The 25,105-nt window shown below is 36.8% G+C and overlaps 1 protein-coding gene across 1 annotated transcript in view; it reads right to left on the bottom strand.

Moving 5' to 3' along the window:
• Nucleotides 1–25,105, bottom strand: part of LOC311305800 (uncharacterized protein) — a 1,224,369-nt gene that overhangs the window by 1,043,779 nt on the left and 155,485 nt on the right. Inside the window, exon 4 of the mRNA XM_084433678.1 lies at nucleotides 14,164–14,337. Within this exon, the coding sequence (XP_084289804.1) occupies nucleotides 14,164–14,249 (86 nt within the window). The 5' untranslated portion in view covers nucleotides 14,250–14,337. The remainder of the gene's footprint in view (nucleotides 1–14,163; nucleotides 14,338–25,105) is intronic.

The following is a 25,105-nucleotide window of genomic DNA, read 5'->3' as shown; positions in this document are numbered from 1 at the left end:
ATGCGATGTGAAGGGTAGCCTAGTAGCACCCATGGTGTATTAAGAGAATGATGATTTCGTACTAAAAAGAAAGTCAAAATCAGCTATTTGGGACTATTTCGTCTACAAAAAGGAGGATGTTGACCAAAAAGAGGTACTTTGACTGGAGTGTTATAAAGTTGTGGATGGTTGTCTTTTTAAAAAAGTCTTTTGTCTTTTATTTTTCGTGTTTCGCATTTATGAGGAAAAAACTATTTTACGTGACAGTTCTCCATTACTGACGCGACCGTTCAAAGCGGCACTAAAAGACTGCTTTAAAACTTTCACCGAGACCTCAAACAGAAAGCACAAAGCCTTTCTTTAAAACGAATTTCGTTTTGTATTAATTGTATCTTAATTTTAATCAGTGTTTCATTATCCAATTTTCTCGATTTAATAAATAAAAAGTAAATATAGCAGATAGATATCACGACACGGAGGCGCCAGCGCCTGAACTGGAGCTAACGTTAAGCTATCATCCATGAACCGAAACTCAGCGTATAGCTTACTCTCGCCTCACACACCTAAACAAACAGAAATATATATTATCTACAGAAATCTCTACTTTTAAACAGAACCATTCAAAACAAAATAAAACGATTTAATCCGTATGAAATGTGTATTTCTCTCCGGCGCGTTCACTACTGCGAAGATCGCGAGTCAGACTTCATCTTTGCAGCCGGCTATCGTTGGGAAAAAAAATATCGCAATGTAATTTTTCCCCAATATCGTAATATTTTCCTAATATTGTGCAATATCGTGCCTGCAATTTCGCAACTCTGTCGCAACTCTCTGCCGCTCTGCCTCCCGCTTTGGCTACCTTTCTCACCTCCCGCTTTGGCTACCTTTCTCACCCGAAGCTTGCGGGTGTCGCGTTTTCAGGTGATACATCATAGATGATGTGTTACTACTGTATTTAAGCACTGTATCACACAAGTTGCAACTTACATCTGTGTCATTCTTTTTGGTGAAATGGTCTCACACACTTCTTTGCACGCTTCATCCTGTCGTCTGCCCTGGCTCTAACCTCGAGTGTTTTAGCTTGTTGCCTTTACTTTTCGCAAACCTTGTGAGCGCGCGAACCCAAACGCTGTGACCTCGCGCCAAATGTTTTTATTGGTTTATTAAGTAGCCTACAAACAGGCGAGTTATGAAAAATTGAGTGTGAGGGATTTGTTCACTTCACACAAAAAGATATTGGAATGAGATGGCTAACTGTAATAGCGTTTAGTCCACTGTCTATAATAGCCTAATTTAGAGATCACTTTTTTTTTTTTTAACCGACTACCGACAATTTTGACCGGTTAACGTTAAAACGGTCAACCATCGGTCAAACGGTCATCGGTTAACATCCCTAACAGCGACATATACAGTATTATCAGCTGTATGGTGTTTTTTACGCTGAAATGCTTAATTTCGAGAAAGACCCGCCGCGCGCAGTGAGGGAGACCAAACTTACTAAAAAAATATCCAGCGCGAGAGAGGCAAAGAAAAACGCCTGTTCTTAATTTATGTTGCTTTGAACTTTTTTCGTTTTGTACCGTTTTAATTTTTTAATTTAGCTGCAATTTCTTTGACAATAGAAATTTAAAATGTTGCAAGAATAAGATTCTGTGTTTATTTTGCATCACAAAGGGAATAAACTCTATCGATGCAACCCTGTTTAAATAAATAAACTGTCCCGACACTTTATTCATACCTTGAAATGTGCGATGGGTTTTCAAACTTAATTAATTTTCTTTTTCTTTTACATTTTCATTGTTTATTTTTTAATTGAAAGCAATACTGTATTCAAAGTATTTTTCTGATTTGTTCGATCTGTTTTGAAAAATGTCTACCGTTGCTATGGTCGGGTATCACTGTCAGTCATCTCAATCTCGTGAATGATTCACACACAAAAAAAATAATTTAGCAGATTAAAGACGAGCTTCATCATCTTCATTTTCTGGTGCAATCGGCTGACAGTCTTCCTTCATCAGATGTGTCGTCTTTGCAGCGGCACAACTGGAATGTAGCAAATTTATGTTGTAATGTACAATTGATAATTAAACAAGACGATTGACTTTAATAAACAGATGCATATTGAAGCATCAAGAACGGAAAAACAAACACTGTCGGCTACACTGAGATTCGATCTCAGATCGTTTGAAGCTCCGAGAGGCTATTGTTAATGCATTGACCACAGAGCTATCGTCTGAATAGCCTAGATCTACTACTGTTTGTTCGGGATTTGAACCGATTTGAATTCGGCCACGAATTTATTTTGTTTTATTTTGTTTTAAATGTATTTTTACATATTTTGCTTTCGTTAATGTTAACCAATTCTGTTGTAGCATAATAGGCCTATATTTTTTCCCTAAAAGTTTGTTTTATTCTCTGCTTTGTTTGTTTATATTTTTACATATTCAATCAGTCTCATTTTTGTTCAAATAATGAAAAAAGTTTTTGTTTTTTTTTACAAGATCTTGCACCATGTTTCTTTTTTTTTTCAAATATTTTTTTTTAAATAAACAGATAGGAAACTTACCTTTTAAAATGCCGCAGTTGCTGCTGTTTTGCCCTGTCACTTGCGCCACCCGGTATAGCCTAGTCATTTCGCGAACGACTTTGAAATTCGACTGGTTTATTTTTGCTGCGGCAGTAATAGGCATTGTGGTTGATTATTTATTAAATAATTCAATTGATAATCATAACAACATGTAAGCCTATTTAATTCTGAATATAACAGAGAATGCTTAAACCGACTAACATCGGTTAGTAACTGCACGTCCTGAAAATGTTTTAATTTTACGGTAAATTATTTTAATTTATTTCACTGTTATGTTTCAGTTAATAAATCTACAAACACATTAAAATAACACGAAGTAAATGACAAGTAACCTATTGACATAGCCTTTCTAAATTATAGAAAAACTGGGCACACAATTTTAACGTGTGTCTACTTTGTTTAAATTTAATGAATTTGAATTCGTTTAACCACAATATTTATCTTGAATTTATCTGTGGCCTCTCAGCTCAGATTACTGCCGCGGCAGATTACGTCATAAAGAGAATAAACTGACACTTTTCAAAGTCTGTGATTACAGCGCCACTCAGCGGTAAAAGGCAGCAAATACACATCCCAATTTTGCCGCCACGGGGACGGCGGCGGTAAAAGTCTCATTTTGGTTGTTCACCATCTGTACTAGTGCATTCAACAGTTTGAACCAGTTGAAAATTGCATGGCCAAATTATGGGAAACAGAAACGATTAATTGCTTATCTGGGTCTTCAGGCTATGCAGTCTGTTGGTTTACCTCACCTCCCGATCTAAGTCGTCGTTCATTCAGTGACATCCTCATAAAATGACCTATGCAGTCTGTAGTACCTGACACAGAAGACTCTATAAAGCATCAGTGGGTGTTCATGTTAAAGACTCGCTCTACTATGCTTCTCTCACAGGAGTGTGTGTTGTTGAGTCTCACAGGTTCAGTACAGACTCTATAAAGCATCAGTGTGTGTTCAGCGTGTTAAAGACTCGCTCTACTATGCTTCTCTCACAGGAGTGTGTGTTGTTGAGTCTCACAGGTTCAGTTCAGACTCTATAAAGCATCAGTGACTACGTTTACATGCAGCCAATATCCGGGTTATGGTCGGGTTAGGGTCACTATTTGGGTTTCTGAAACATTCGGAATAACCCGTTTACATGCGTGAGCAGAGAGAGTTACTCCTGTATACATGGAATTTGTAATCAGTTGGGAATATCCCGATTTAAACGGCGACGCACGGTTAGCGTCAGGACGTACGGACAACCTTAAGACGCAATATGCGTCATTTCCAATTCTTCTTCCTGTATCCAAAGACAACAACAACAGCAGCAGCACGCGGATAATGAATAGTTCGGGGCAGATAGCGATCGCCTTTGTTTGCGCTTTCCTTCTCGCTCCAAAAGTGTGGTGCTGTGCTGCGTCTCGCCATGTTAACCTCTACTTCTTGTTTACTTCCGGTATACTGCACGTGGGTTTCTGTATGCGCCGTCTCTACTCAAAAGACCAAGATTCCTTGCGAATAGAACATGCGCAGAACACAAATCAATGTTCCTTTTGATGGGGATATGCCGATACGCGTTTACATGACCAAATATTCGGGTTAGAAAAGGGGTACCCCAGGGGTAATATCCAGGTTTTTAAAAACCGGGATATGAGCATATCCGGGTTTTTGCCGGTGTTTACATGGCCGTGCGCGACCGGGTTATTGCTAATATCCCGGTTTTGAACGGGTTATTGGCTGCATGTAAACGTAGTCAGTGTGTGTTCAGCATGTTAAAGACTCGCTCTACTATGCTTCTCTCACAGGAGTGTGTGTTGTTGAGTCTCACAGGAGTGTGTGTTGTTGAGTCTGACTGCAGCGCTGAGGGACATGATGGACGGCAGAGACAGGTGAAGGTGGGAACGGTGGTCAGCTGATTCATCAGAATAAACACACAGAATGAGAACCGCTGTGTTGAGATGGCAGTGAGATGTGGGGTTCACCGCCTGGAAATATGTAATTGCTAGAACAATAAGTTTGAATAAAGCTTTGTTTGGTGTGTTGTTGACTTGTACATGCATTTGTTTATTGTGATGGTCACTTTTACTCATTTATTCATGTTTCTTATTGTCAGTAAATAAAATATAATTATTTCATTAATATATGCATTAATTCATTGCTAGACTGAAAATTGAGACGTGTTCACTGCATTTATTTAGTGTGTATTTATGCATATCTATGTCATATGACAAAACAAATGACATTTTGTTTCTTTTACTGAAATATATAATTTTCAGTTAAAAAAGTAATATAATTAAGTGTATTGGTCAGCATTTATCATTATAATTGTGTGTAAGTGTTGGGGTGGGCTAGCAATGCAATTCTTTCTGGGGTAATCTTTATTTTTAAGGAGGGATATTTACATTTTTGGAGTATAAAATCATCAGTTTTCTCCAAAGGCGAGATCATCAGCCGCCCGTCTCCTCTGTGCAGACATTACACACATTACACACGCTGAGGAGAACTGCTCTAGGCTGGCGAGTTACTGATGTTATGAAGTGTTAGTGCACCTGTCACTCATAACTTATAGTTACATACAAGATCAGGGAAAGATTCCAGTTCTTTAACAATGAACAATCATAATGACAATAAACAAAACAAAATAAGAAAACATAAATATCATGGGTTTGCGTTTATCATAGTATGAGATTATATACACAGGGGAAAAAGCACAATTACAAGGTTAAATATATTTGAATAATTGATCATAATACATTAAAAAAAAAGTTTATTATTTATAAACCTGAGGGATGAAACGAGTTAAACATGTTGAGATTTAAGCCACTTTTGCTATTGGGTGAAACATTTTGCATATAAAATAAAGAAATTAACAACATATTCAAGAGATGACGATTTTGGGTTTTCGTAATAAAAAAATTATATCTTTGAGGATAAAACTGTGGGTCACATTATAGGGTTAAAATATAATAACTTAAATCAACCCTAAATGTATTGGTTAAACTACAATCACAAAATAAATGGGCACTTGATTCTTCAACAAAACCACAAAATGTGCAAGTTTCATCAATATCAGGATATTTACAGATAGATGAATTAAAGCTGTCGCTCATATCTTTTAAGTTGTTGCGCTTGTGATAACGTTGTAGGTCACATGATAACCTCAACATGGCGGATGATGTACGGCTCGCATTCATACTTAACGCGATCAGGCTATATAGTATCTACTCTTTTAGCGCTCGTTAAGCAAGTACTTATTGAAATTAAGGACCTACTCAGTGAATATGCGGTTTCTAACACAGCCAGGGTGTAGCAAACACACTCACAGTCCTTTTAAACAACAATTAGTAATGAGAGTAGTAATGTAGAATAGTCACAAGAGAGAAGAAATTGTTTGATAAATATAGAGGACATATCTCACCAAAAAAAATACACAACACAATTTTATATACACATATATATATACACACACACACACACACACACACATATATATATATATATATATATATATATATATATATAACAGATCAGAGTCACAAATGTATTCCAAAACATAGATTTTACAAAAAAAAATCTATAAATAATATTTTTTTATATAAAACATGTACAACTTCACATAAAATATCAATGAAATATACAAACTAGAATCAACAATATATTCCCAATTCCACAATTTGGATTTCACACAAAACTAAATAGATATTTATAATAATGAATTATTATATTAATTATTATAAATAATTATTATTCATACTAAACCAACATTGATCATTCAATATCATGTTTCTAAAACGCATGCTAACACACACGCTGCTTTATTTAACTGTGAAGTCTGAGTCTCTTCCACCTTTATGAAACACATTTACACATGTATTTCTCCTCATAGACAGTAGTGAGACTCTTCTGTGGATCAGCTGATGGTTTCTGCTCCTCTCATGATCATTTCACACTACGATATAACACATCCAGCAGAGTTTGGTGTTTGATCTTAATATACTCTGTAAAGTGGAACAGAAGAGAAAACAATCAGAGTTCAGTGGAACAAAGTGCAAATTATTATATTTCAATTACTGTTTTTTTTTTTGTAAAAATAAGTTAAATTGAATTCCTGTAATCAGATTAATTACTGACAATACATGATCTTGGATAGATATTTGTGTTTTTAAATATAATAGATGTAAAGCATGAATCATGTTCATATGTGTGTGTGTGTGTGTGTGTGTGTCGGTGCGACTCCTATTGAGTCTCTGTAAAGGAGAAACTAATGAATGTACGGCGTATGGAATAAACCACAGGGAGCAAATACAAATGTTATTTTGAGTTCAAACACAAACCTTTAGTTAAAGCCGTTTGTCCTCTAGTTTTCAGATGTTAGATGTTAAATAAGGTTAGATGTTAGAAACATGGTTAGTTTAATATAGTTTAAAATTTCTACGACAATGTATAAAGCTGTGACAGTGAGCTTTTGTTCTCTTTCCTCCTTTGTGTTAAACATTTCAATAACTTCACATTTTGTTCTCACACAAACCTTTTGTTGCAATAAAGCTTAATGATCATTTCCTTTCACGAATGTTTGAAAGGTTTGTTCACATATCAGAGGTAAATGAAGATCTCTTTAATATCTCAGTGATGTTTCCTCACCTCAGGACACAGTTTGAGTCTCGTAGCTCGTCTCTGAGCCGCTGCTGTGAGTCTCCTATATTATTGTCACTCAGATCAAGCTCTTTTAGAAACTGCAGTGCTTTTGAGTTAGTCAAAGACTGAGTTAGAGAGGAAACATCTGTAATGCCACAGCGATATAGACTAGAAAGATACAAACAGAGGAAGAGAGATTATCTTACAAACAAATCATGAATATGAAGAATTTTACACAAATATAATGTGAACTCAGACTCACTGTGAGATATTGAGAATAAAGTGTTTTAGTTTAAAAACCCAGAAAGTGCACTGCTATAAACACTGAAACATAAGCCCTGCTGTCTTCAAATAAATAAACTTCAGTCACACTGTAATTGCTGTACAGTATAATGATACTAACTGTAGTTTCTCCAGCTTGAGTTGTGGGTTCATCAGTAGATCACTGAGGTTTTTCACTCCAGAGTCTCTTAGTTTATTCCCGCTCAGGTTCAGCTCTCTCAGGTGTGACGGGTTTGATTTCAGAGCTGAAGTCACATCAGAACAACCTTCATCTGTCATATCACAGCCTCTTAAACTACATTAGCAGAGATAGAGAAGAAAATAAGACAGAAGAAAAGAAAACTCTTTATTCTGTAAAGTCACATCATCTTCATAAGCAAATAAAACAGAGAGAGGAAGAGAGATCTTCATCTTTATTTCACCAGATCACAAAATACTAAGTTTGCACAAATACAGTGTTAAAGTGTTTTAGTTTAAACTGTTGAAGTGATTTTAAGCATTTTGATTCTTGTATGTGAATATGACTGACCTCAATCTCTCCAGTTTACAGTGTGAATCCTTCAGTACCGCACATAAGTGCTTCACTCCTGAGTCTCCTAGTGTATTCCCACTCAGGTCCAGCTCTCTCAGGTGTGACGGGTTTGATTTCAGAGCTGAAGTCAGGATGAGACTCTGTTCCTCTGTAATTCTGCATACACTCAGACTGAAGACAGAAAGAGAAAATGACTCAGATCTATGATGATCAACTAACGTGTTCATCTTCATCCAGCAGACTTTTGCTGACAAATAAACAGGTATATCAAGGTAAAGGTAACATGGAGAAAGACTACACATTGTTCATTTAAATATACTACCAACATTGTAACAATACAAAGGTTGAAATTGTTGATGTATTCATGTTTACACATTCATTTCATTTCATTTTTAAAGGGTCATGAAACCCCAAAACACATTTTTTGATGACGTGAAGCGTGACATGATGTAATACGTGATGATGTAATACGTGGCACATCTCAGAGATGGTACAAGACGGGCATTTGTGGTTAAAAAGTATATATATATATATATATACCCCCTTTTTTTTGAATATGTTGGGAAGTTGACCTTCCCAGACAATCCTGAGTAAACTTTAAAGTTTTTTGCTGCAAATGACTGGGTAGTAGTTCTTGGACCGTCACTCACAGCTATTAGTTAATGTGTTGTTTTTTTTTCCTTCATTGTTACTATGTTGTTTGTCGTTTATTTTTGTTGATTCTTGGTGTTTATGTTTTTGTATTTTTTTTTTTCTTTGTATGTGAAGGGGAACTTTGTTCTTATTTCATGTTCAAAATTTAATAAAGAGATTGATGAAAAAAAAAAGTATATACTGTATATATATAACCCAAAATACAGCGAATAGTCTTCTTGGCGCGTCTACTTTTGAAAGTCAACATTTAGATTATGTGAACTAAGTTAAATGCATTGTAAAGGCCTAGGTCACTCTGGAATAAATCACAACGTGTTTCATGATAAAAACGTGACTTTAATTTACAGTCCGGAAAATACAGTAGGTTATAGTAAATTATTTCACGGACCCCCTGGCACTTGAGAACTGAAAGCCTCATAAGAAAGCCCTGTCGAGGCTCTTCCCCGGTGCGGGTCGTTTCGAGCCATTAGTCTGGGTGTTTGATGAGAAAAAGATTAAATGTAGTAGTTGCAATAAACGCGTTCAGAATTCGTACAACTGCAGCAGCGGAGGACTTTTATTCTGCTGAGCGGAGCTGAGGAAGAACTGATGACGGGACAGTTTGATCTTCGGCTGACAAATCAGAGGAAAGGAGCGTTTCATTCCCGCCTACGTGTAGAAATCAAATATTCAAGCTGTTTATAAATGTTTCTACCTGAGAACGAAAAGTGAAAAATCAAGCTGAATACTTGTTTTTAGTTTGTTTGAAAAAATAAAAAGACAAAAAAGGAAGTGTTTTCTCGTTTTCTACTTTCAATATTAAATCAAAAAACGAATGAACACACGACACGGTCCGTGTATCTTTTGGTCATTTCATTTCCTGTTTGGAATGGAATAACGAGAAATGAAAAGACGGATTGTTTATTTTGTGTTTCGTTTAGTTTAATAAACATAAGGGTCCGTGTATCATCTGATCATTTCATTTCCTGTTTGGAATGGAATAACAAGAAATGAAAATCAGCTCGTTTATTCGTTTTTAGTTTAGTTTAAAAAATGAAAAATGAGATTTTGGCTCATTTTTTCATTTTTCGTTTGTGGTTTACAAATCGGTTTATGGGTTCGATATTTCATTTGCACATGTGGGTGGCGCTGAAACGCCCCTTTCATCTGATTGGTCAAAACGCTCCGCCTTCAGTACGAGCTTTTCTTTCTGTCAGGCAGAATAAGAGTCAGTACGAGTGTGGCACTGACAAATGCACTTTAATAAAATAATGTCTGAAACCACCACTCACTGTTAACTACGCACAATATTGGAAGCAGAAATATGTTGCTGGTCACGTAATTCGTGCTGCTGTGACTTGCAAGCGACCCCATTAATGTGAGCCACATATGACAGATTATTTTAGCATGATGTATTTCCCATTGATAAATACAGTGCAAAAGTTCCGTCTCTTTGGATAAAAGGGGAGTGGAAATAAAAAACCTCTCTCATCTTTTATTTACATCAAAAGGCAGGTAGGCGTGTGTGACATATGTATGCTATAAATAATTTTGAAAATTGAATAGAAATAAAGTTTATATTTATGAATGTAAGCATGTGTAGCCTACTCAGTTCACATTAAAAGAAAGAGACAGAAAAGAGAGAAGCTAGAATCAGTGAACGTACATTAATACTGACAAAATTACCAGGTTTGGGATTAATTAAATCATGTAGGTTGAAGAGCACGGCATGCCTTTAAAATGTTATAGTTTTATTATAAAACGAATACAATTTTATTACATACTGAATTGGTCGATGTTTCTCTGAGTTTTCTTTATTATGTTGACTTAAGAAAGCCAGCATATTTGAACATCATTATTATTATTATTATTATTATTATTATTATTATGAGAAATTGACTCCGCCTAGAACTTTAATGCTTCACCAAACTCTGCTCAGACCTTCAGACTGGTCTGACTCGCTTATATCTTTTCTAACTGGTCAGACTTACTTTCCCAAAAAATCTATTGACTTGCGTTATCAGAGCAATTAAGGCCGTAATACTCAATGCTGTCCACTAGAGGGGGCGACAGGATAATAAGTCTTTTCTACTCTCTTTCCCTGTTTGCATCAGTTTAAAGGGGTGATGAACTGAGAAATCAAAATTTCCTTGAGCTTTTGACATATAAGAGATCATCATACTATAATAATATCCTGTAATTTTAAGAACTGAAAACTACCTTGTTAGTCCAATAAAAGCTTTTATAGACATCAGGCTCAGCAAACGACTCGTTTTTCAAAGTGGGGAACTATGACGTCAAAGAGGATAAAACACCGCCTCCACAGAAGAAGATCAACGCCTACTTCAACACGGCCTGTTTAGCCCCGCCCACCGATTCGCCCAAACATGCTAAATAACATAGGACATGATAATTGCTAAACCGGATCGAGCTACTTCCAAGCAATAAACATGCTGTTTACTAAATATTGTGCAGTGCCTGTTTGTGGAAGAAGACAGTCTGCATAAGCTTCCTTTGGATTCCAGCATGGTTAAACTTTATTAAATCAGTCAATCACAATTTCCCGACACGGATCTGCCAGCAACATGTAAGTAACCATGTGTATTCTAATGCCTGATCTGCGATCAGTGATTTCTGTGTAATTATTCAAGTTCAGATATTTCTCTTAAAATTGTTCAATACTGTTTATGCATCAGTGACTAAACGATCAACTTCACATAATTTCTCGTAGTATTATGAAAATAATCTTTTTTAAACTGTTATTAAATTATACACAAAGCGATCAAAGAACGATCCCTTTCCAATCGCCCAAGCTGTCAATCAAAGCACAGCGCGAGCCGCAAGAGCTTATCTGGACACTTACCAAACTCGTGATGAAATAATGACACTGTTACACTACACAACGAAGCTCTTACTGTGTATTCACATCGTGTATGCATTGTGATTTGGTGTAAGCATTTGTGAGAGTGCAAAAATTGCGTTGCAATGATAAGATCTTTATTCACGCGATCAACAGACTGTCTGTCATCTGCTCAGTGCTCATCATGCTGCAACCTTTCATGTGATGGAATAGATTTAAATATAATGCTTTAAACGATACTTTTCACGATTTGTTAATCTCGATAGCTGTAATAGTAAAAACGTAGTAAAAGTTTTCGAGAGAGTTCATGTAATACTAGCTATTTCATATGCAAGCATGTCAGCCAATCACAGCAGTGGGCGTTTGCACTGCAGTCTCACAGCAGACACGCCCCTTAAAACAGAGCGTTCAAATCTGAGGCTGAAATCAGGCTTGGAAAAATGGCTTTTATTTATAAATTATGACAATTTTTTATGTAAAAATCATACTAACATTATAAGGGCACCCCAGGCAACATTATAAAATAATAAAACAATCCAGTTCATGACCCCTTTAAATGACAAATAAATGCATTAATTTCATTCATAAATAGGCCATATCTGTGTATCCACTCTCTAGTTTATTTTAAGATATTGTTATTCACACTGGTTTTTGCTTTTAATGTTTGTCCATCTGGAACTTTTATTTGTCATGAGCTCTATATTTTAAGATGTAGCCAACTACGGAAAAAAATATGATTCAAAAACACAAACTCTGTTTTTACTCTGCAAATTTGTTTTCCTTTCAAGTAGGCTATAGCCTACAAGTTCTATCTATCTATCTATCTATCTATCTATCTATCTATCTATCTATCACTCTGTCTGACTGACTGAGCTTCCTTTGAGAAAAATAGCAGACCACCTTTTTTAAACTGTCATTTAAAACGGTGGTCTGCTATATATTTCACAAAGGAAGCCCATTTGTGTGGTCGTTGGCGTTATATGAGTAGGACATTTTGAATATGAGTCTACTGTAAAATTACCTGGCTTAAAAATGCGGATTGATCAGTGCAGAGTTACTCCAGACGCCTCCCGGTGCTGTTCGTATTGGAATTGTGTAATGACAGAATATGAACAGATGCTTTCAGAGGTGGACAAAGTACACAACTTCCTTACTTGAGCGAAAGTACCGATACAACTGGTCAAATAATACACCGTTACAAGTAAAATTTGTAAAGACCGATTTTTACTTAAGTAAAAGTATAGAAGTAGCCTACTCGTTTTTAAAAGTAGTATCAAAAGTAAATGTCAATGCATTGTTTTATTATTGCTGCACTGTTGTGTGTAATACTACTGCCTTCCAACCCTCAATACAATATCAAATTTATTTCTAGAACACAGTTCCAGTAGTGGGATTGAATGTGAGATTGAATAAGTCACTCAATAACGTCCACAATGGTTTCGGACACCCAAATGGCTGTTCCCTCAAATAGTGCCATATTTAAAGTTTGTTGGCTTTTAGTATGAATATGTTACAGTAGCCTTACTGTTATCTATAAGCTAGTGTGCACCAAAACAAGGGCAAAATTCGCATTTAGAAGACCAAACCCAACTTTGAAAACGAAAATCAGTTTCAAGTACAGTAAAATCAAGTAAAGTACAGCTACTCAAAAAGTGTACTTAAGTACAGTACTCAAGTAAATGTACTTTGTTATTGTCCACCTCTGGATGTTTTATACAACAAGGGTATATTCCCATTGGGTTGTTGGGTTTTCATGTTTAATGGAACTTTAGACTAAAAACGAATAAACGAGCTGATTTTCATTTCTCGTTATTCCATTCCAAACAGGAAATCAAATGACCAAAAGATACACAGACCGTGTATCATCTGATCATTTCATTTCCTGTTTGGAATGGAATAACGAGAAATGAAAAGACGGATCGCTTCTTCGGTGTTTCGTTTAGTTTAATAAACGGAAAATGAGATTTCGGCTCAATTTCAAATTTTTCGTTTGTGGTTTACAAATCGGTTTATGGCTTTGATATTTCGTTTGCACATGTGGGCGGCGCTGAAACGCCCCTTTCATCTGATTGGTCAAACCGCTTCGTCTTCAGTACAGCCAGAATAAGAGTCCGTACGGCACACTCACATCCCAATTTTACCCCCTGTGAGCAATAGGGGAAACCCAGAAAGTGCACTGCAATAAACAATGAAACATAAGCCCTGCTGTCTTCAAATAAATAAACTTCAGTCACACTGTAATTGCTGTACAGTATAATGATACTAACTGTAGTTTCTCCAGCTTGAGTTGTGGGTTCATCAGTAGATCACTGAGGTTTTTCACTCCACAGTCTCCTAGTGTATTCCAGCTCAGGTCCAGCTCTCTCAGGTGTGACGGGTTTGATTTCAGAGCTGAAGTCACATCAGAACAACCTTCATCTGTCATATCACAGGAGCTTAAACTACATTAGCAGAGAGAGAGAAGAAAATAAGACAGAAGAAAAGAAAACTCTTTATTCTGTAAAGTCACATCATCTTCATAAGCAAATAAAACAGAGAGAGGAAGAGAGATCTTCATCTTTATTTCACCAGATCACAAAATACTAAGTTTGCACAAATACAATGTTAAAGTGTTTTAGTTTAAACTGTTGAAGTGATTTTAAGCATTTTGATTCTTGTATGTGAATGTGACTGACCTCAATCTCTCCAGTTTACAGTGTGAATCCTTCAGTACGGCACATAAGTGCTTCACTCCAGAGTCTCCTAGTTTATTCTCGCTCATGTCCAGCTCTCTCAGGTGTGACGGGTTTGATTTCAGAGCTGAAGTCAGGATGAGACTCTGTTTCTCTGTAATTCTGCAGTTCCTCAGACTGAAGACAGAAAGAGAAAATGACTCAGATCTATGATGATCAACTAACGTGTTCATCTTCATCCAGCAGATTTTTGCTGACAAATAAACAGGGATATCAAGGTAAAGGTAAAAAGGTAAAAATACTACCAACATTGTAACAATACAAAGGTTGAAAGCGTTGATCTATTTATGTTAGTTTACACATTCATTTCATTTAATCTTTAAGGTTCTTTCATGTCAATGTTACCCTTGGTTTGCTCACTGGGTCAAATGTGTTTATGTCGGTTGTTTTCAGACACATTGTCTACTTGCTAAAACTTTATAGTAAGGTTTCATTTGTTAACATTAACTACATTAGTTAACATGAACCAATGATGGACAATACTATACAGCATTTAATAACCTTAAGTTTAAACATTTACTAATACATTTTTAAATACAAAAGTTAACAGAATAACATTAGTAAATCCCCTGTGAACTAACATGAACAAAGAATAACTGTATAAACTAACATGATCAGATTAAGGAATAAAAGTATTTCCTTAAGCAGAAGACAATCAAACAAGTTTTGTAAAAGGTAGTTCATCTGCTTTAGTGCTGCACCGTGAGGCAGTGTCGGTGTATTTTATGGATGGCTCAGCTAAACAGGCCAATAAGAGACTATTAACTACTATTATTCCTTTTAATTATACTAATGTCTAATTAAAACGTCTACAAATGTATAAAACTGATCAGAGATCAGGTAAAACCCACAGACACTTGTTCAATCTCAGTGAATCTGCATGATTCATGTGTTCACAGAGATCATCGCCCCCCAGTGGTGAACCATTGACATTTTTAAACGTTTGGAAACAGTTATGACGTAACGAAGCCTCGTTTACTGAAATCACGTGACTTTGGCAGTTTGACACACACTCTGAACCACTGATCCGAAACAAAAGATTTGTAAAGGTTTCACAACTTCATGAAGTGTGTTTCGAAAGCGCCCATCACTAGCGTTCAGTCAACTTACCTTCAGTGGATCTTATTACAGGCAGATACTGATCACAGACTTTTAAAATGCACTTATTCGGTTTTTACAAGTTACAGTATATGTTGCACCAAAATTAGATATTTGTGAAATACAAAGATTAAATTGAAAGCAGTTATAAACAGTTCTGATCCTGATGTCAGATATAAAACATTGTTCTGCCTCTACAGAAACTGATATAATTATTGACCCATGATCAAACTGTCTGTCTTAATCAAATATTTAAAGCTTGATATCACCTTTTTAATTTTGTGTTATTAACCTGTTAACCTTTGCCAGTGCGCCGGTGTTACGGATCAACTGGGGACGCGTGCGCGCACGCAGATAATTTTACCTGGATTTCCAGCAGATGTTGAACGGTGACAGATTCGTCACAGCCAGTGTTGGGAACGTTACTTTAAAAAAGTAATTAGTTATAGTTACTCACTACTTGTTCCAAAAAGTAACTGAGTTAGTAACTGAATTACTCTATAATAAAAGTAACTCGTTACCAGGGAAAGTAACTATTTGCGTTACTGTAAAAAAAAAAAGTTGCTATATGTCAAAGAATTTGGATTTTTTAAGCAGTTTTCACAAGTCAGTTGAAATGAGTAGAACAGACAGGTGTTTAACTTTAAATATTTATTGCACGTCGACAGACAGCAAGAGGTTTATCCTGCACTTCAAGCATTATCTTTGTAAGAAAAGTAAACAGTTACACCATATAAAGTGCATTTAACTCTGCAAATTAAATCAACCTCTCTCAACTTTTTATTTAAAAGTTTTATTAATAAAGTAAAGGCATTGAACCAGTTTATTTGTAGTGCACTGACTGTGCACATTATATAAGATTAATATATTTGTTTTCCTTAAAATTTTAATTAGCAGTAACTTAAACACTTTGCAGTTTGAATGTCCTGTATAAACAAAATTACGGATTATGTTTTTGTTTCCACTGTTCGATCGCGTCCGCGCCTCACACACACACACACACACACATACACACACACAGCAAAAACTCCAGTGTTAAATTAACACTCCTGGGAGTGTATATGAGTCCACACTCAAAAGTGTAAAGTGTTAAAATATGAGTGTTAAATTAACACTCAAGAGTGTTAAAGTTAATGAGGTAATCAAGTGATTAATTTAGTGATGATTGAGCATTATTGAAGACACCTGATGTTAACAATCAGAATCACTGAAGGAGAAAATCACAAATTGTAAGTCACCATTATGGTGATCAGTGTTTACTTTAGTTGGGCTCTTGACCTTTATATGTTTACTTTCAATTTTGCTTGTCTGCTGTTATTGATTGATAACAGTCAGATGAACAAAGAGACCATGGGGTCTGATGGTGTTGGTTATGTTTTGACATAATCATGTTGTGATCTGAAAAACTAAACTTACTGAGATAGTTTGGTTTAACTTGTTGATTACAGCAACTCTGAGATTTTACAGCATATGATTTTCAGTATTTTTCATATAATCCAAAACATTTAATAAACATTGTTCTGATCAAAAGACTTTCAAATGAATTTATTTAGAAACACATACATATATAATGAGCCTGTGAATCTCAACAATGGTGACAATAATAAAGCATGTTGCAGTGGCTGCCACCAATCACAACTCATTAATGGCTCCCATCATGCATTGCGGTATGAATCAATTATGATCTGAATTATCTATGTAATTTACTTTTCCTAATTGAATATTCTGCTCGTCACCATTGTTGAGATGCATAGGCTGAATCTTGACGTCTGTGTGTGCCTAAAAGAAAGATTTTTATTTTATTTTTTTCAAAACAACTTTTAAGAAATCCTTTGTATTATATCTAAAAGTCTGGATATTTATGCAGATTCACAGTTATGCTGTAATCAACAACATAAATCTAAGTCAGAAATCATGATCTTAATGAGTTCAGTGATCAAGTTCAAATGATGATTGTCATAATATAACCAACACCATCAGATCACTTTTTTTCTTTGTTCATCTGGCAGTTATAACTCAGATACAACAGCCCAACAAAAACTAAAGTAAGCATATAAGGGTCAAGAGCCCAACTAAAGCAAACACTGATCACCATAACGGTGGCTTACAATTTTAGATTTTCTCCTTCAGTGATTCTGCTTGTTAACATCAGGTGTCTTCAATAATGATCAATCATCACTCAATTAATCACTTAATTATCTCATTAACTTTAACACTCTTGAGTGTTAATTTAACACTCATATTTTAACACTTTACACTCTTGAGTGTGGACTCATATACACTCCCAGGAGTGTTAATTTAACACTGGAGTTTTTGCTGTGCACACACACACACACACACACACACAAATGTAAACAATTTGCGCCTTTTCGATCGCGCCTCTCTCTCTCTCTCTCACACACACACAAATGTAACCACTTTGCAACTTTTCAATCGCGCCCGCGAGTCTCTCTCTCTCTTTCGGTTCAATACGAATACATGTACCGTTCCACTCCTAGTTCTAGCCTTTGACCTCAATGAATTTGAAGTAGTGCTTATATCTTCACCTTGAAAATGCCAACTTTTCATCGGATTGCTCCTGACCATAGACTGCTACTGACTCGCCATCTCTGCTGCTTCATCGAATCTGTTTAGCTGGTGTGTGTGTGTGGCGCGTGTGCTGGCGTGTGTGTAAAAACACTGGCTCTGATTGGCTACCATGAAACACATGACCCTGCCTTATCCAATCATAATCGCTTACCTCATTATTAACCCACCTCCTCACTCGCTGTGCGAGCCAGGGGTGCGTTCGGATTACAGTTTATTCAATCAATGCATAGTAACGCACCGCATTTAACGTCCTGTAATGGTAACGGCGTTGTAACGACGAGAAAAGTAATTAGTTAGATTACCCCGTTACTGAAAAAATAACGTTGTTACCTAACGCCGTTCTTTTAAACGGCGTTATTCCAAACACTGGTCACAGCGAATCTTTCTCTGAGCAGATTTAAAAGCTTTCCACGTTATTGGTAAATGTTTGTATCATATTGGGACACTGTTGTTTACTCTGTCGCTGCTCCGCTGAATGTTTTAGACGCCTTTAAAGGAGAACTCCGGTCAATTTTAACATTGAGCAAATTTTTTTGTAAATTTGGAGTGCTGCCAGTACAGAGAACAACGACAAAAATCGGTGTTGCCTACACCGTGTTATCCTCTTTAAAAAATGTGCACCCTGTTGACTTAAATGGGGCACGTTTTAAACCTGCTTTTAGCCTCTTAACATCCTTGATGTGCCATTACAAGTGCACAGCCATGTGAGTGATTCCTTCAGAGTGAACACGCGGTCAATCTGACTGCAGTAGATGTGAAAGATATGAATAAAAATGATGTTATTTCAGCCAGCGCTCATACCTGTATTTACATCCTGTTTTCGGTCGAAGTCCATAGTAATCAATTGTCGAGTTCACGCGCATAGGTTTAGTACGTATGATCACGCGCGTGAACTCGACAATCGACTACTTTGGACTTCGACCGAAATACAGGTATGTATTCACCCGTGTTCATTCTGAAGGAATCACTCACATGGCTGTGCACTTGTAATGACACATCAAGGATGTTAAGAGGCTAAAAGCAGGTATAAAACTTGCCCTATTGAAGTCAACAGGGTGCAAATTTTAAAAAGAGGATAACACGGTGTAGGCAACACCGATTTTTGTCATTGTTCTCTGTACTGACAGCACTCCAAATTTACAAAAAAATGAGCTCAATGTCAAAATTGACCGGAGTTCTCCTTTAAGGGAAGATTTTACGACACAGACCACGCCCACATTATTTTGTTACATTCGTTTCAATGAAATTGAATATCTGACGACAACTGTAAGTACATTAAATAAATCATGCTATTGACATTGTGTCTTTGCAGTGCATGTGTATTCGCAGATTATTGTTATGATGCCAATTTGTGGCTTAATTTAAATTGAGCAGCAATACTGCTGTGGTAAAAGGGATGTCAAGCATTTATTTATTATTTATTTTAATGTTACTGAGGAATGAATTAAAGCATAAAGCATACAGTAGGTTACACTCCATAAATATTCCTAAAGAGTGTTGAAAATTGAGAAGCCATATCTTATGGATCCAGTGAATTACCCACAGCATTTATTCAGGGAATGTTCAACAAACATATTTATTAGCTAACAGGTATGAAAGCAACAATAACAAAAAAAAATAGGCAAATGTGCATGCAGGACAGCTGTATTTGCCAACAGTGGAAGATCTGACCACACAGTCCCACCTTCAACATTCTGAACATTCAATCTAAGGAAGGGAGAACAAACTATAGACTTAAGTTACATGTTTATGAAGAACAGTTACTTGTTTTGTAATGTATATGTATACATTTTTCTTACCCATTGGCCAGTTTGGCCTTAATACCTATGCTGCTCTCCATCTAATGTAGTTATATTAGTAAATAAATGTCACAGTTGTATTATCTTTTTAAGAACAATTTAACACACCATCACCCTTCATTGTGAAATTTTCACATCTCCTCTTTATATAATCACGCTCCTTTCTTGAGCAGCGGTCGGGATATTGGTTATCCTGCAAAGTTTTTGATTTGTCTAACTTTAATTGCATCCATTTGCTGTGGCAGTATATGGCCTAACAACAATGACACTTAATTTATAGACCTTTTAATCTGTTCCTAACGGTTAGCAGACAACAATAATGAAAGCACATGATGTGATGATTCATAACAAGTAAAGCGAATATGTTAATGAGATTCATGGTACCAGTCAAATGAAGAGAACTGGCATAATTTAAATGTATATTACATAAATAGATTGTGTAATATTTCTTTTGTTAAAGAGGTCAGCAAAAAAGTAAACAATAAAGCATTTCCTCTTGTTTTAGAGAGGGTCATGCTATTCGTGTGAGGTGACAAATGATTAAGAGGTTAGTGATGTAGGCCTATGAGTATATTAGCCATAGAGAATATCAGTATATATTTGTAATAATTCATTATCACTATATCATATGTTTTGCTTATTTCAGTAATACAATTTGTGGTTGCCTCTCAGTGTTTTTCACAGGACTTTAATCACTAAAGACAAAGTGTTCTACATGTCCAATGCAAGACATTAGATACACAACATTCAAGTTCATGCTCCTACTGAGCATAATGTACATGTACACATTTGGCAGACGCTTCTATCCAAAGCGACTTACATTGCATTTCAAGCTACACATTTACATTCTTATTAGTTCTTGTTTTCCCTGGGAATCAAACCCATGACCTTGGTGTTGTAAGCGCCAACGCTCTACTGTTTGAGCTACAGGAAAGCTTGACACAATGTACAATTCAATATTACTATATTTGCTATATAGAATTGTTCTGAAAGGAGAAGAGTCAAAATTAGTTTTTATTTATTTATTTTTTATTTTATAAATCTGTTGAATGTTACAAGTTCATGAGATAATTAACTTCATGACCCTATAAGCATAGCTGCTTTATGTCCAGGGAAAAGGATACAGGTGTCAGAGCTGGTTGTAAAGAAAAGAGATCTTAATATAATCAGCAGAGTAAAATAAGCTGATAAGTGTTTTTATATAAAAAATAATAGATCCATTATAAAATTAGGCTATATGCAGATCAATAAATGCAACTGGAAAAAAATGTAAATGACTTTGCAATTTATGCTTCTTTTAGGTAGTCTAGCTACTTTCATTTAATCTACATCTGTTGTTATTTGTGATTAGAACTCATGACAACACACTACAGAAAATATAATACACTAATGTTGAGAAGAGTCTTCTGAAGTGCGCTGACAAGTCTGTTCATCCAATGAAACCGAATGCCCCATGTTAACATAGGCGTGGTTTCTGAGCTTGACACTAAAGTATGCTAAACTTCTTTGAAATTGCGTCAAACACGCAGGAATATACACTTCAAAAACAAATCGCTTTATTATGCATACCAGTGTGTATACAACTGGTGAAACATACGTTTTTAATCATGGATCCGTGAAAAATGGCTGCGACGAATCTGTAGCCGTCTAACATCTGCTGGAAATCCAGGTAAAACTGGAAAAAAAATCTGCGTGCACGCGCGTGCCCCCAGTTAACATGATTAGGGCTGGGACGGTATGGATTTTTTCTTACCGCGGATGAAAAGCAAGAAATTCCCGCGGTATAGCGGTAAACCGCTTTAAATCAACTTCCCTACTATATAGTATGCGAAAAACAGTATGCGAGCAGAGTAGTATGTCCAAAATCATAGAATTTGAAAAACAGTAGGCGAAAAGTACCCGGATGACCTACTACTTCCGGCAAGATTCTGAAGTGCGCATATGATGAACACTTTACTATCCCATGATCAGGGCTTGAAGTTAAAGTCCAAATGAAATCAAAATTGACCCTATTTAATTTGTTAGCGCATATTACTAGTCCTGTGGTGAAAAATTAATCCGTGCAAGTTAATACACAGAAAAAAATGGTTTGCCGTCGTAATCTTTAATCAAAGTCTGAAAAGTTACTTCCGGACTGGAATGGAGTTCCTTCTCTGACGACGTAGGTTTGACTGCATGGTTTGGGAAACGCTTAACCACTCCCCTCAAACCGTTAGTCTGCTATGAGCGAGAGATGGAGAGGAGGAGCGCTAGTGTAAAACCCTGCCCTCTGTTCAATATGCCTTTTCACTGGAGAAAAGTCGTTTGCAACTTCCGGTTCACGCGGACTTTAACTTTTTTTACCACCCGCCACAGTGACTTTTTACCAGACAGTTTTTTTTTTTTTTTGGTCTCATAAAAGGTGAAAAAAAAGGAATTGCACAAACATTTGTTCTTTAACTTGTACGAATACACATTTAAGTGTTGTCAAGTTATTAACGAGATCCATACAAGTAATAATAACTCTTAGAATACAGATATAGACCTAGTGCAGCTCGTATTAAAAACAAATCACACGCGGCTGTGTTGATGGCTGGGCAGCTGTTAGTTACAGCGTTCAGGAACCGTTAAGCAGAACTAAATTAATATTGTTATTACCATATATTATATAAAGGCTAGATGTCTTAAGGCGGAGTCACTTCCGGCATCACCGGCGGCCATCTAACCACAGTGGAGCAGTGAATTAAGGTGAGTGATCAGCACGCACACAAATCCTCTTATCTCGCTGAAATCTTGACGGATTTACAAACGGTTTGGTTTCTTACTAACGCTATTAACGTGGCTATAATTCCGAATGCTTGAACATTTATGTTATAATTATTCATATGTATGCAGTGTCATAGCTACATCTCTGAGCAAGTCATGGTTATTTAAAAGTACATGCACCATGTTACGAGTGAGCGAGCACACTGTGGTATGATGGCCGCCGTGTGCGGACGTCGACCTCCATTGGCCAGCAGCGCGCACAAGACATCTAGCCTTTATATGATATCTATGGTTATTACTGGTAAAGTTACCGGGTAGGCTACCGGACATTTTCTCACCGGTTCCCAACTCCCGACATCTGTGCAACTGTCATTGTACTGCAGCCTATGTCAGCATTGCATTATCTCATCTCATCTCACCAACAGTTTAATACTTAACTCACACATTCAAACGTAGTCAGAGAAGGGTAGTCTCATCTTTCTCTCCGACCACATATACGTTCCGAAACACTAAAACTGCGCTGCTTTCACAGATGCTTTCTTTATCACTCCAGTAATGTGCCGCCACATTTTTTAGCTAAAATCCAACGAAATGGCTGACTTAAATGTTTAAATGTCAAAGAACAACAGTTGAAAAAAAAAAAAAAACGCAAAAACCCGGCCCCTTTAGTTACTGTTGCTATGTCCGACAAGCTACACCGCGCTCACGCCAAACGAAAAACATCGCGCACCAGAGACACTGACAACACGCTGACAGACAAGACAGTCCAGGTTACTTTTGATATTAAACAAAGTCTCAACGTTAAAATTTGGTCATTTTTAAAGAAATTTAGACTACCGTAACCGTTTTGTGGCTCTGTAATGTGTCTTGACAGATCGCTGTGGTGCCTCAGTTAAAGCTGCTCGTGAACCGATCATCTCTTCCTTCTAGTTAATTTATAGCATCAAATAAACATGAATGAACATAAGAAGTAATGTAGTTTTAACTGCGGAAAGATGTCAGTAGGCTTACTCAGTACACTCTGTTTTTTCAAGTTCAAATCCTCCAACGTTGAACTCTCCTGACTGCTTTGTCGGACAAAAAAAGGCGGATTCGGTGGATTATGATTGGCCAGATCGCCTGTCAATCAAACTCCCCGCGAAGGGTCGATTCTCATTGGCTGCCTGCCAATGTGGCAGGTAGATTGACAGTGTTACCCGCCAATTGCAGAATTCACCCGCATTTGGCGTGTGGTCGGGTGTTAATTTCAGGCCCTGCCCATGATGCCACGGGAGAGGAGTTGTCATCGTTATATTCGAAAATGGCAGAAAATGGAGACCCGGCTGTTTTCAAGTGTAAATACTTTACAAAACACTTATTGTTTCTTTGTGGTTAAATTGTATTAGTTTAACATCATATAAGTAAACGATTGACTTGTTAAAAGTTTAAATAATGTAAATCGGGGGTACAATTTTGTGAATTGGCTGCAAAATTGACAATTTTATCATTATTATTACCGAACAGAACGAGCTTATGCCTGTCAGCTAGTTAACACTGTTTTATTTAAACAACGACATTGTTTCGCAGTTAAATGATAGTTACAAAACTTTTCTTTTTTATTTTACAGCGATTTTATTCCTCCCCCTAAGTGCCTATTCTTCATCGTTACGTCCACAAAGTTCCTAACGTGCCACCTAAGTGCCTACTCTTCACCATAGTCTTCCTCTCGTCCCACGAACAGCCAATTCATCCCCCTAAGTGCCTATTTTTCATCATTACCTCCACGAAGTGCCTAAAGTGCCACCTAAGTGACTACTCTTCACCATAGTCTTCCTCTTGTCCCACGAAATGCCTATTCCTCCCCCTAAGTGCCTATTCTTCATCGTTACGTCCACAAAGTTCCTAACGTGCCACCTAAGTGCCTACTCTTCACCATAGTCTTCCTCTCGTCCCACGAACAGCCAATTCATCCCCCTAAGTGCCTATTTTTCATCATTACCTCCACGAAGTGCCTAAAGTGCCACCTAAGTGACTACTCTTCACCATAGTCTTCCTCTTGTCCCACGAAATGCCTATTCCTCCCCCTAAGTGCCTATTCTTCATCGTTACGTCCACAAAGTTCCTAATGTGCCACCTAAGTGCCTACTCTTCACCATAGTCTTCCTCTCGTCCCACGAACAGCCAATTCATCCCCCTAAGTGCCTATTTTTCATCATTACCTCCACGAAGTGCCTAAAGTGCCACCTAAGTGACTACTCTTCACCATAGTCTTCCTCTTGTCCCACGAACAGCCTATTCATCTGACACTGACAACACGCTGACAGACAAGACAGTCCAGGTTACTTTTGATATTAAACAAAGTCTCAACGTTAAAATTTGGTCATTTTTAAAGAAATTTAGACTACCGTAACCGTTTTGTGGCTCTGTAATGTGTCTTGACAGATCGCTGTGGTGCCTCAGTTAAAGCTGCTCGTGAACCGATCATCTCTTCCTTCTAGTTAATTTATAGCATCAAATAAACATGAATGAACATAAGAAGTAATGTAGTTTTAACTGCGGAAAGATGTCAGTAGGCTTACTCAGTACACTCTGTTTTTTCAAGTTCAAATCCTCCAACGTTGAACTCTCCTGACTGCTTTGTCGGACAAAAAAAGGCGGATTCGGTGGATTATGAT

This window comes from Rutilus rutilus (genome assembly GCF_951802725.1).
Source record: "Rutilus rutilus genome assembly, chromosome: 1".
In the NCBI taxonomy this organism is placed as follows: domain Eukaryota; kingdom Metazoa; phylum Chordata; class Actinopteri; order Cypriniformes; family Leuciscidae; genus Rutilus; species Rutilus rutilus.
This window is presented reverse-complemented; position numbering and strand designations above follow the sequence as displayed.